This window comes from Diutina rugosa (assembly GCF_008704595.1).
Source record: "Diutina rugosa strain CBS 613 chromosome Unknown scaffold7_size311281, whole genome shotgun sequence".
In the NCBI taxonomy this organism is placed as follows: domain Eukaryota; kingdom Fungi; phylum Ascomycota; class Pichiomycetes; order Serinales; family Debaryomycetaceae; genus Diutina; species Diutina rugosa.
The window spans coordinates 87,075-99,693 of NW_022995140.1; the positions used below are offsets into that span (position 1 = coordinate 87,075).

Consider the following 12,619-nt stretch of genomic DNA (forward strand, 5'->3'; position numbering starts at 1 on the left):
GTTACGCTTCCAAACAGCCGTATAGTGGCATAGACAGATATAGTGAAGCTGCTGCCATACCAGGCGACATATATCAATTTTCGAATCTAAGATGCCCGGCCTGATTTATGCCTCGACTCCTATTGTCGTGGTCGCGTCACGATGTAGCTGGGCTCGTGTAACTGAGATTGATGTAACTGATCCTGCATTTGATGTTACGTTGTTGGGCAAAATTTTGTACTCCAGTGTGGTGTAGCGTACCTCAATTTTTCATTAACAAACGTTTCCATTCGAACTTGGTTAAGGTTGCAATCAGTGTGTATCTTCTGCGGCTTTCATTATCTATGCTAGTTTTAGATAATATTACCAAAAATTTCTAAATCTGGATACATTGTGGATTTGCGTTAGGTTGGTGTAATATGATGCCTCCTGGATTTTTAAGTTTAGTTGTAAATCTCAGGACAACTGCTTTGGCTTGAACACTTTCGGATAGTTGAGGTTTGCTGGAGCCAGACGAAGTGGCGTATTCTTGATGCATGTTGAGTATGGCAGCACATTTAGCCGCTGCGAAGGAATAATTTGCTTAAATTGAATAGTTCTGCATTTGATCTGAAATCGACCTTAAACTATATAGAAAATCACAGTCACAATACCACAATGAGCATGCGGCGACGAGGTTAATCACATCCCTCCGCAGTGAACACCCACGTCCCCGTCACGGGGTCGTAACTTTCGAATTTTTGACCCTGTTCGCCCAATTTCTTAAGCGCTTCAATATGCTTAGTCACAAGTGGCGAGTGAGGGTCAAGTACGGGTAGGTTATCCTCACTATTGATCGGGTAACAATTTTCAAGCGTGACTCTAATAGGAACATTGAGTCCTTCACCCCTCATAGGGACCTTTTCATCATCGGGATAAATAAATACCAGAGCTTGGTCTATTTTCACCAATTTGTCGACAAGGTCATCCACGGTTGGCGATACCAGAGTCAAATCCACCGGTTGCAAAAATTCTACTGAACCAAAGTCCTTTCGACCAACTGTCAAGTTGGATACCTTGGTAAGATCTCCCATGGATTTCTTTTTGAGTGCATCAATCAGCGGCAGCGTCCAATAATCTTTATCATCAACATTCTCAACACTGGCTTCGTCGGTCTTTGGCGGACCAACTTCTTGAGGAGTGGTGCGAGCGGTGTCGCTTTCCTGCGCCGAATCCATGATCTCGGCTCTGTCATCAGGTGTTGACGATTCCTTAAACAGAACTTGTTTGGGGCTCGGACGTGACGTCGAATTCAACAAATCCGACTGTTTCAGCTTATCCAAAACCAATTTGCGGAAGCGATTGTGATTGAAAAGATCCAGCGAAAGAATTGCCGCGTCAGTTTCAGCGGAGAAAGGCGTTTGCAGCTCTGTTGAAGGCAGCAACACTTGATGAGTGGCCGAGGCCAGAGCTTGAGGGTCAGCAAGGCGCAGTCTCAAAGATGTGGCCTTATGCAAGGGTGCGATAGCTCTAGATCCGCTTGAAAGAGTGACCGGTTTCTTGGAACCCATGACCGAAGCATGGGGACCTTGCTTCACAAACTTTTCAGCAGCAGAATCGGACAATTGCACGAAGAGAGGATTAGTCCCGTATGGGTTGACAGCATTGATGTTTGCCAACAGTTGCTGACCTTGCTGATTAAGTGTGCTCATATTGCCGGTTCCAAATAACAGCGACGATTGGTTGTTATTGACTTGGTTGTTGTTGCTGTTATTACCGAAAAGACCACCCGCAGTATTATTAGACTGAGAGTTGTTATTGCCAAAAAGACCACCTGACTGAGTATTGGTGGTTGTGTTGTTGTTTCCAAACAAGCCCCCAGTAGCTGGCTTGTTGCCGAAAAGGCCACCCGACGTTGCGTTGTTGTTGTTGGCGTTGTTTCCAAAAAGGCCTCCGCCAGTAGAGTTGTTGTTGTTATTGTTGCCAAACAAACCACCACCAGAGGCATTGCTTGAGTTGTTATTATTATTGCCAAATAAACCTCCCGATTGGTTGTTGGCGGTATTGTTGTTATTACCAAACAAGCCGCCACCAGTGGACGAACCAAAGCCGGTGCCTGCGGGCTTGCTTCCGAACAAACCACCCGCATTGTTTTGATTTTGGTTCTGGTTGTTCCCAAAAATACCACCGGCTTGGTTAGTTGTATTATTGGCGTTATTGTTGCCAAATAACCCCCCCGATTGGTTATTATTCATGTTGTTATTACCGAACAAACCACCAGATTGGTTGTTTTGGTTGTTCTGGTTATTACCGAACATACCGCCGCTTTGGTTTGTCGTGTTGTTGCCAAACAAGCCCGTGTTGGGTTTGTTCGCCCCAAAAAGGCCTCCTGATTGGTTTTGATTATTGCCAAACAACCCACCATTTTGGTTTTGAGTTTGATTGTTGTTTCCAAATAAACCACCAGTTTGGTTATTTTGGTTGCTACCAAAAAGACCGCCACTTGGTTTGTTTTGCCCAAACACCCCCCCAGCTTGATTGTTGTTGTTCAGCCCAAAGCCACCCAGGGAAGCACCAAAACCAGTCGAGCTGGAACCAAAGCCGGAGTTGGTGTTGTTGTTCCCAAACATGCCACCTGAATTTTGGTTTTGATTATTACCAAAAACGTTTCCGGAGTTGTTCTGGCCAAAGATACCACCAGGCTTCGATTGATTGTTGCCAAACCCAGAGCCAAATCCCCCAGTGTTGGAGGTTTGCCCAAAGGTGGACGAAGCAGTGGTGTTGTTATTGCCAAAACCACTGCTTCCACCAAAACCAGTACTATTATTGGCATTATTCAGACCAAAAACGCCACTTCCAGTGGCACCGAACGCAGGTCTGTTTTGACCGAATGCACCACCAGAACCGAAGCCTGTGTTAGACTGACCAAAACCGCCAGTGGAGTTACTTTGACCAAACCCGCTGCTGGTGTTATTTTGACCAAATCCGCCAGAACCAAAACCCGAGGTGGTGTTTGATTGACCAAAGCCAGATTGGGTATTAGCACCACCAAACGGGGTTGAGTTGGTTTGACCAAATTTGTTGCCAAAAGTGTTTGTGGTGTTGTTCTGACCAAATGACGAGCCAAACCCGCCCAGGGAATTTTGTTGACCAAAGCTGTTGGTATTGCCAACATTACCGTCACCATAACGGCGACCAAGTTCGTAATCCTTCAAGCGCAATTCTTCAAACGACCAATTCTTATATTCGGGCATGGCACATATGTTTTCAAATGCAACATGGCCAGTCGAGTTGTTCTCCTTCTCAACTAATGGTTGGAATGGCTTCACCGCCGTGCCTTGATTGGTGGTATTGGCGTTTTGGTTGAAAGCGCCCCCTCCAAAGGGGGAGGAGTTCGTGTTACTGCCAAACAACCCTCCCAGGGCATTGCCGGTAGTATTGTTGTTGGCACCAAACGGCGACGTGGTGGTGTTGCTCCCAAAGGCACCTCCCAGTTGGCCGAAGGCGCCTCCCAGCTGAGTGTTTGTGTTGGCACCCCCAAACAACCCAGTGCCTCCAGAATTGTTGGCTCCGAACGGAGAGGTATTGGCAGTGCCACTACCTCCAAACGGACTGTTGGTGGTCCCCAGGTTTTGGCCGAAACCACCGAATCCTGACAGAGTCAGCGATCGGAACATGCTATCAAAGATGAGGGATCGTGGTAACTCGCGCGAAATTTTATCCCTCACATAACATCGCGAACGTGAGGCTGACAACACAGATTACGGAACCTATTGGTAATTTAGGAATGATATATGCGGGTCTATAATAATAACATTGTCGAAATCCTACGAGTCCTCAACAGCAGCGCCGGGATCGGTTTTTATCTTCTTGCGTCTAGTGGCCGAAGCAGCTTTCGGCGGGGCCCGCTTCTTCAGTTCCTTGGCCTTCTTATCGTCGTATTTTGCCTGGTGGTCCTTGCGTTCCTTAGCCCCTTCCGCAGCAAGATCACGTTGTCTTTCTTGGAAGTCGGTGTCGGTCGCGGTTTTGCCCATAAGCCATTCTAATAGTTTGATTTCTTCACCATAGCGAGTATCGTCATCCTTAACCGGAGTTTCAAGTATTATAGGCATGTTTTTCAAGCGATCATCATTAGCTACAAGTCGGAAACATTCCAACCCCAAAAACCCTTGGCCTAGAAACTGATGAAGATCGCGATTGGCACCTAGAGGAGCCTTTGAATCGTTAAGGTGAATTGCGCAAAGATAATCGAAGCCGATGATTTCATCGTACTGCTCCCAAAATTGACTCCAATTCTCCCCAATATCGTACCCAGCAGCGAAGGCATGACAAGTATCAATGCATACCCCCACTCTTTTCTTATCATCGACCATGTCGATCACGTCACGTATATCCTGGAGGTTGGAGCCAATGATATCACCATGACCGGCCATATTTTCAATGACAATTTTCACCGTCAGTGTTTCCTTAATCGCACGATTGATGTTACTTGCGAGCTTTTCAATGGCTTTGCGATGGTCACCTCCTTTGAGTGCTGAACCCGGATGGAAATTATACAAGCCAATACCTAACTGTTCACATCGTTTCAAGTCATCAACGAAGCAACCGAAGCTTTTTTCCAGTTTTTCATCGTCGGGATTAGCCAAATTGATGAGATAAGATCCATGAGGCAAGATATCCGTGGCAGGATTATAACTGTACTCTTGACAAAACTGCTTGAACTTGTCAATCTCTTTGGAGTCCAAAGGCTTCAGTGTCCACTGTCGGGGCAGTTTGAGAAATACGGCAAAGGAATTGGCGCCAATATTTCTCGCATTGATCACGGCATTGGAGATGCCACCCAGCAGTCCAACATGAGCGCCAAACTTAAAACCAAGGTCTTTGATCCTGTCGAATTTGAATGTCTCGGGTATTTTTCTAAAGGGTTAGTCTCAAATCAACCTCATTGAAATTTGGTAAGTTCGCGTACCCCATTTGGATGAAGCTTTACAAAACGTTGATGCATGATAGCGCGATCATCGTGTACCGCGTTGGAGATTTTCATCGGTGAGAGATATTAGAAAAGATGGCACTCATAGTGTACGTGCCACGCGATCAGCATTACACGGGTTCACCGCTTATAAAATTAGACACCTTCAAGAGGATTTTTGTAATGGCATTAAACCCCCGATGCAATCTATCCTGGCTATCACTTCATGATTATGCAAACAATTTTACTTGATGACATCGCACGTGACTCAAATCGTTTTTCGAAGGCATAGTGAACATCCACACTTCGAAAGATACCAAGAAGTGATAGTCTCATTGTGCTAACTTGATGAAGACAACCATAGTAACCTATATCCATGGGCTACTATTTCGAAAAAAGGATCTAACTTCTCGTCAGCGATGGATACTTGGCCTCATTGACCTTGCGCTTGTGGTGGTATTGTGGGTGCTACTGAGCTTTTTGGTGAATACATTGGCTGACGATTATGATTACAGTAAGCCTTTCTTCCTTACTTATATCAACACTTCGCTGTTTGCCTTATACCTTATACCATATTTGCACTCGGAAGATATCACAATCAAAGAGTTCATACACGATCTGTGGTCAGCGATAACTAAGGGTCGCCGACAACGCACCCACTCGCGATCACCACTGCATCTGGTTCCTATACGACGTTTACTGAGTCCCGAATATGGGTCACAGGAGGAGGAGTCAATTTCAGAGAACACCGCGGTTGTCGTCAAACCATCAGCTACTGTCGGTTTCTCACAAACAATATGGCTCCTGTTTCAATTTGCGTTGCTTTGGTTTCTGGCAAATCTTGTCACGAACGCAAGTTTGTCATATACCCTGGTAGCCTCGCAAACAATACTTTCGCTGACACTGCTGTTCTTCACATTGTTGATCGGATACCTATACAAAGTAGAACGTATAAACAGGTATAAGCTTGCGGGAATTTTACTCAGCTTTATTGGAGTACTCATCGTGACAGAAGTGGATGCACAGGACGATACTAATCGTCATCATGAACCAGTTGTTATTCTATTTGGCAACATGCTTGCTCTCACTGGAGCGGTGATATACGGCGTTTACACCATCCTTTTGAAGCTCAAGACAACCATCAGTGGTACAACGGAGGAACGTGAGCTCAACACGCATTTGTTTTTCGGATTTGTTGGAGTTTTCACACTATTCATGTTGTGGCCGATACTCATTTTATTGGATTTGAGTGGGTTTGAGACTTTCGAGTTACCCCCTACCTTAACTATTGCTTCCATTCTTCTTGGCAATACGTTTATCACATTTATTAGTGATTTCTGCTGGTGCAAAGCAGTGTTGTTAACGTCTCCATTAACAGTAACTGTCGGCTTACTGATGACAATTCCATTAGCAATGGTTGGAGATTGGATTTTCAAGCTGTTTGCTTTCAATTGGTGGTACATGTGTGGCGCTTGTGTGGTAACTCTTGGGTTTTTGATTATAAATCGTGATGAAGAGGCGGATTTCGTTCAAGAGGATAGGGATTAGGTTTCATTATATAACGATACAGGAATTAATTGGCTCACTCGTAAACAGTTCAATTCTGTCATGATCTCTTCAAACGTTTTTCGAACTTTGGTTGAATTATCGGTGATTGATTACGTATGATACATACTCGTGAAGAAATCGTGGAAGTCTTATAATGAATATGTCTACTTTTGCGCATTGCAACTATTTCTTCCTCACCCGAATCTATATATTGTCCATAAAAATTTCTGATAACCTTCGCTTGAAGTTGACTAACAAAAAACATCAAGAACTGATACCTGCGAATGGCGGAAGTCACATCTGATCCCTGCCAAGATTTTGCCCTCCTCGGCCCATAGGGCGAGTAGAAATGGTAGGCTGCAGACAGCTAAAGGGCTTTTGACACCCACCCCCACGAGGAATCGAACCCCATTTTCTTCAGGAGGATTTGGAAAATGTGCTGAAATATGTCAAATCATCGTTCTGGATATACTGAAGTGTGTCTCAATCAACAAGAACGCTCCAAATAATGCAAATACGTATCATTAATCTCGCATGATTGTGATATTTCATAAAGTATATAAAAAACGTAAATAGCCCGCGTGGCCCAATGGTTAAGGCGCTCGACTTCTAATCGAGCGATTGTGGGTTCGAATCCCGCCGTGGGTTAATTTATCTTTTTTATAGTGACTGCGCATTGTTGCAAAGATCTTATAGTCAGGAATGGTTCCGGAGAATGTTTTTTTTTTTTTTATATAGAAAGCATAGTTACCATCATGATTTGCGATCCTAATCTTCCCTATCGTTTTTGCACTTCATATTAGAATCCGTTGTCAGGCGCTCTTCATCAGTATTCTAAGTGATGGCACTCCTCGGCGCTTCGTAGTGGCACCTATTAATGCATTCAAACATTGATGTATTGCACCTAATCTAAGCGAATGAAAGGTCAATTGTCTCTTTTGATCGCTGTCCATTAGGGTTCATTTCGACAACGTCACTAATTTTAGCTTGAAATCAATACTGCTTCCACCTGATTTACTACGTGCTTCTATAGTCTACTTCGAGCTCGTTACAGTTCAGTACATTAAGTCATCCGTGGTTGCCCAGGCTTCTAGAAGCTAAACCGAAATACGTAAAACTCGATGATACTTGAAAGCCAAAAGAAACCCCGAGGATTGTTTTTGCGTCCTGTTATACACAATAACAGCAAAAAACGAGCATTGTGTAAGTTTCTCTCACGCTTTCGTTTAAGATAATGCAGCTGCCCAACAAGTCACTTGCAAAAGTATACTCAGATATGGAATGGTGTCTAGGCAAAGGTTGACATCGCAATATCGAACGAGGTGAAGAGTTTGGAAATCCTTTGAATCATCAAATCCTTTGAATCATCAATTAGTGGTTTACAATTCCTTAGCCGATTGAAAACCGGCATAGTTTTCTGGCAAGCGGAGTTGACTATTTATCTTAATAATGTTTTTATTTTTTATGCAGTCATTAGACCGGCTGGACATTGCATTTGCACGATCTATACCCTTCCAGTGAACGGTTCAATAAAATCGTTTCAATTTTGTTTGCTTTCATCGAGTAACTTATAAATACAAGCAAGTTAAATTGACCGATGCGTAATAACTAGATTATCCGAGATATCATGCCTTATCCTATGGCAGTGAGTGACAGGCTCACATTGAACGCACACCGCAAGTTGTTCAGAAATGCTTCATGGTTAAGTTTTTCGTCGACCAAACAAAACGGAAGATCATGAGACAACCAGCAATTTCACGACTGCATTGCTCACGTATGCTACAAATGTGACCAACTCAATTTCAAAGGTTTGTCTCGGTTCGATACGCCTGCTACAGATTTGTTGAGAATCAGTTCTCTCAAGGATGGTAACGAAGAGTCATATGATCCTTTAGACTGTTACCAGAAACATATCACAATTACGTCCTGTTCACATGGAAGAATCCTTCCTGGAAGATCGCTATGAGAGGAGAGGGTTCCTGGTTAAATGGTTTTGTAAAGGTCAAAGTGTTTTTTAAATCAGCAGAAAACGTCCGTGATCAGTCACATTCAGTATTCCCATTAGTGATATATTCCCATTAGTGATAGAGAGTACTTAGGATGTTGAAGACATAAAAGGGGCTCTCTTTGGACGCCATCGTATTCGTTCACGAAAGTCAGGGGCCAAACTTATGCTACAGCGACATTAGAAGTATAGTCTGCTAATAAAGTTCAGTCTACCTGGGGGGGTGATCTCGGTTATTGGGGAGTCCAAAATGCTGGACAACCAGGAAGGAGGGGCATCAAGAGCCCAAACAGTGATAGAGCGCATCTCAAGTGTGTAGAGGGGTACCCTTAGTGTAAACTTAAGACATAGATGTATTTACGTAATGTCAAAAAGGGTTTGTACTTTAATCGAATTGAAGGTGGTCAAAGAAAGTGGCAAGTACAAAAGTTTAGTGGAATGGTTCGCTAACTCTCTAGTGAAGTACAGCATACAGCCCAAATGCAGATTTCCCTTCTTGAGCGAATTTGAGATAACCTTGGGGAAGTCGTTTCTATGGGTAATGACGTTACCGACGCGATTGGTAAAGGGAGACTCGTCCCAATGAACTTGAAATCCACGAGTCTGATATGTTCTTGCTCGGACCCAAACCCTTGATGACGGAATACCTAACTTAAACGAGTTGTGTCAGCCCGCAGTACTTACACATGACCGGCCCCACGTCGTATGAACCGTTTTTAGATTTAAATAGAAATCACCAGAAACGAACACGATTCTGCTACAAGGATTTTGAATCATCGACAGTCTATTGTTTTCGTTCCATTCATTACTTGTTGTTTAATCCCGTTTCAAAGGGTAATACTCAGTTCTGATGCCATCTTTAGTCACAATCATAATTTCCAAACCGTCACCAACTTGAATATGTCTTTCAGTTGCAGAAGTGAAGGCATCCTTCACAAGCTGAAGTACTTCCTCAAGACTCAAGTACCGCAAGGGACGCTTCTCATTGGTGCCGGGTTCGTATTGATTCTTGAAGTTGACCTGATTATCCAAGAATGGCATGATTAATGAGGCAGCGGCCCCACCAGCACGACACTGCTCACGTTCGTAAGAACCCACGGGGTCATAAGAGTAAACGGCACCCTTCCCTTCCTCATCTATACCAGCGATCAAAGTTGACACGTAATAGGGAAAAAACCGTTTGCCATATAACAAGTGTTGGATGTAGCGTGCTGCCAGCTTGATTTCAAGCTTCTTCCCATTATCAAAACGATACCATTTCAATTGATTGCGGAAACGATCAATCAATGCGGCACCATCTGCCTGGAACCCGTTCGCCGTCATTAAAATGTTGTCACCCACATCGAAAACCTTCGGTTCGTACCTGGAATTGATAGAGTACCCATTGACTTGTCTCGTGTCCCCTGCGAGCACAGCAAAATCTTCGCCAGCAATCCCGAGCACAGTACCCCCATTATCCGAATAAGGATTGAACCGATGCTCAATTGGAATCGTGTTGGGCTCGTCAAAATATTCCGAAGCGACGGTCGTAGTGGTGCGAGACATGAGCGTCAATAATGTGGCAAAATTCGCACGCGAAATATGAAATCAGTCTAAAATATGAATAGCCTAGGTCGAGAGGTCGGTGTTAGTGGAGTCGGAACCTTTCCAGCGAGTTTGTGAATGAGGCCAGCTATGTTGCTATAAAGAAGAATATAAAAAGTAACAACAAGAGTTTTAGCGAAGCTATCAAATAACACATAATTTTGGGTTAATAACCAATGTGATACGCTTGAAACTTGAACATTTAAGTTTCTAATCAATCTTACTTTTATAAGTGCCGATAAAGATGTCTATTGAGGTTCAGCAACTCCGATATATGTACAATGGAGCCGGCATCGAAGACCGCATAATGATCACTTGGATTGTTGGATTCTGGTGATATAAGCTTTAGAGATCACATTCCAAGCTCTCATGTACTTCTCTTGACATTGATTGATACAATTGTCTTCAGCGGCAGTCATTTGAGGGCCAGGCGATGGAATGCATTTGGCAAAGCAGTTTTCAGAGATTTTACTGACAAGCTCAGTAGCGTTAGCCACAGCAAGTTCTTGCGCAATCTGATCTTGAAGCTCTTTCATTAGCTTCTGCGATTCCTTGGAAACGACAGGCTCCTCACTCTTTTTGCCAAATAATGCCATGCTCGCTTTGTGACCTTGTAGCAGACGATTTTTCAAATAAGTTCGATACCGCGCTACCATCAGTAATTTAAATCAGAGATTTAAGTTAAGCTTATAAGAGTTTAGTCTGGCAGTTGATGTACAGCCGTTTGATTGGGTGGGCAACGCGCTTCAACTATCCCTATAGTAATTCATTACTTTTTCTTTGAGCATGTTTGATCTGGCCCCTGCAACTCAGTGGGTTAAGTAAATATTCACATGGGTCTCACTCGGACTACTCTCGTTTACCATGACTGCCGGTGATATCAATTTAGCGAAGTCATCCGACGCTAACAAGAAGCCCTTGATCAAAGATGGCCACTTGTTTGTACTTATCCATGGTCTATGGGGATCTCCAAATCACATGAGTACCATTGAAGAGCTCATTCAACGCTTGCTTCCATCAAGTACAAGCGATAAGATTTGCACACTTCGACCTCTGAGCTTTGCGTTTTGGAAGACGTACGATGGTATTCAATACATCTCCCAGCGGGTACTACAAGAGATATTTTTCGAAATCGAAGCACTTCAAAAGGATTTGGTGAAGGTGGTCAAAATCTCCATTATTGGCTACTCCTTGGGTGGCTTGATTGCTAGATGCGTTATAGGATTACTTTACGATTTGGACTTTTTCACAAACGTGAAACCGGTGATTTTCACAACTTTTGCCACCCCTCACGTTGGAGTTCAATTCTTCAAAGAAAACCTCTTTGATTACACGGCGAATCGTCTTGGTCCATTCATGTTCGGTCAGACAGGGAAGGAGTTATTTATTCGAGACTCAAATCGGTTACTTGCTGATATGGCAAATCCATCATTATCGTATTATAAGGGATTGGCATTGTTTGAGTTGCGAATCGTTTTGAGCAACGTTAAGAACGATCGGACGGTCCCATTCTATACGTCATTCATCACAGAGTATTCTCCTTTTGACAATTGGAAGTACGTCAAAATCAAATATATCAAAGACCTTCCTGAAGCCACAATTGGCAAAGCCAAAGTCAGACCAAAGTTTGTTGATATGCGTCGAACCCGCAATCTCTCTCCTGAAGAAGCCCAAGTGTTCCGAGGTAACATCCAAGAAGAAACCCTGATGATTCGACGCAATCGTGTTCTTCGTTTTAGTAGTTTGGTGATGATTGTGTGCGTGTTCTTGCCTGTATGGATACCAACAGTATTGTGTACCTCTTTTCTTGTGTCAATCTTCAGTGTGGGTCAAGTCAGATTTCTCAAAAAACTCAATTCTCTGCACCATTGGCTGCAAATCAAGTCACTGGTCTATGACGGCAAGCTGAACGTCGACATTGAAAACGTCAACCAGGGAGTGGTGAATCGGGTTGAAAGAGGACGCTTGTCACGTCAGGGATCTTTCAAAGGTGAGACTCTGGAAATGACTGAAAACACGTTGGAAGGAATCATGTACGCCAGAGAACAACTAAAACAGTCTACTGAGCCCAATATGGATGACGATGATAGCGATGAATCTTTGGAGAACGAAATTACGAACATTGGTGAGATCAATATCAAAACAAATGATGATACTGTGGCCAAGTGTATACACGATCTCAAGTTACAACAAGAAAACATAAGTATTTTCACTGACGCCAGTCGGCTCAAACTTGAGGATTTCAAGCGAGACATTATCAAGAATCTCAACACCCTTGATTGGATCAAAATACCTGTCTTCATTGATGCTTGGAATTCGCACGATGGTATAGTTGCTAGGCGTGGACCAAAGACAAATCCCAAGGGTACGTCTACCATTGGGTTATGGTGCTCAATTCTTCGGCGTCATTTGAAACAGGAAAGCATGTAAATAGCTACAGTGGTTTTGAATTAGATTGAACATACAGTCCTACTTGGGATTAGCCTTCACATGCCTGCAGCTCTAGTAGTGCAGAGGGTGCGCGCGGTCAGATATAGCAAACGAGAATCAGGACC

At 43.6% G+C, this 12,619-nt stretch overlaps 6 protein-coding genes across 6 annotated transcripts; 2 read left to right on the plus strand and 4 right to left on the minus strand. All coding sequences in view use genetic code 12, as the record gives it.

Annotated features, from left to right (window-relative positions):
• Positions 1-656: 656 nt before the first annotated feature.
• On the minus strand, positions 657-3,635 carry DIURU_002810 (FG-nucleoporin; the record flags this gene model as incomplete). Its single annotated transcript, XM_034155503.1, has 1 exon — positions 657-3,635. One exon carries the CDS (start codon positions 3,633-3,635, stop codon positions 657-659), a length of 2,979 nt encoding a protein of 992 aa, XP_034012341.1.
• Positions 3,636-3,785: 150 nt separating this feature from the next.
• Positions 3,786-5,155, minus strand: APN1 (DNA-(apurinic or apyrimidinic site) lyase; the record flags this gene model as incomplete). Its single annotated transcript, XM_034155504.1, has 2 exons — positions 3,786-4,875; positions 5,151-5,155. The coding sequence occupies 2 exons, from the start codon at positions 5,153-5,155 to the stop codon at positions 3,786-3,788; spliced, it is 1,095 nt and encodes a 364-aa protein (XP_034012342.1).
• Positions 5,156-5,275: 120 nt separating this feature from the next.
• DIURU_002812 (uncharacterized protein) lies at positions 5,276-6,475 on the plus strand (the record flags this gene model as incomplete). Its single annotated transcript, XM_034155505.1, has 1 exon — positions 5,276-6,475. The coding sequence occupies one exon, from the start codon at positions 5,276-5,278 to the stop codon at positions 6,473-6,475; it is 1,200 nt and encodes a 399-aa protein (XP_034012343.1).
• A 2,821-nt stretch (positions 6,476-9,296) lies between these two features.
• DIURU_002813 (proteasome core particle subunit beta 6) lies at positions 9,297-10,025 on the minus strand (the record flags this gene model as incomplete). The annotated part of the gene is made up of 1 exon (XM_034155506.1): positions 9,297-10,025. The coding sequence occupies one exon, from the start codon at positions 10,023-10,025 to the stop codon at positions 9,297-9,299; it is 729 nt and encodes a 242-aa protein (XP_034012344.1).
• Positions 10,026-10,375: 350 nt separating this feature from the next.
• TIM13 (protein translocase subunit) lies at positions 10,376-10,660 on the minus strand (the record flags this gene model as incomplete). Its single annotated transcript, XM_034155507.1, has 1 exon — positions 10,376-10,660. One exon carries the CDS (start codon positions 10,658-10,660, stop codon positions 10,376-10,378), a length of 285 nt encoding a protein of 94 aa, XP_034012345.1.
• A 268-nt stretch (positions 10,661-10,928) lies between these two features.
• Positions 10,929-12,494, plus strand: DIURU_002815 (putative hydrolase; the record flags this gene model as incomplete). The annotated part of the gene is made up of 1 exon (XM_034155508.1): positions 10,929-12,494. The coding sequence occupies one exon, from the start codon at positions 10,929-10,931 to the stop codon at positions 12,492-12,494; it is 1,566 nt and encodes a 521-aa protein (XP_034012346.1).
• Between the last annotated feature and the right edge of the window lie 125 nt (positions 12,495-12,619).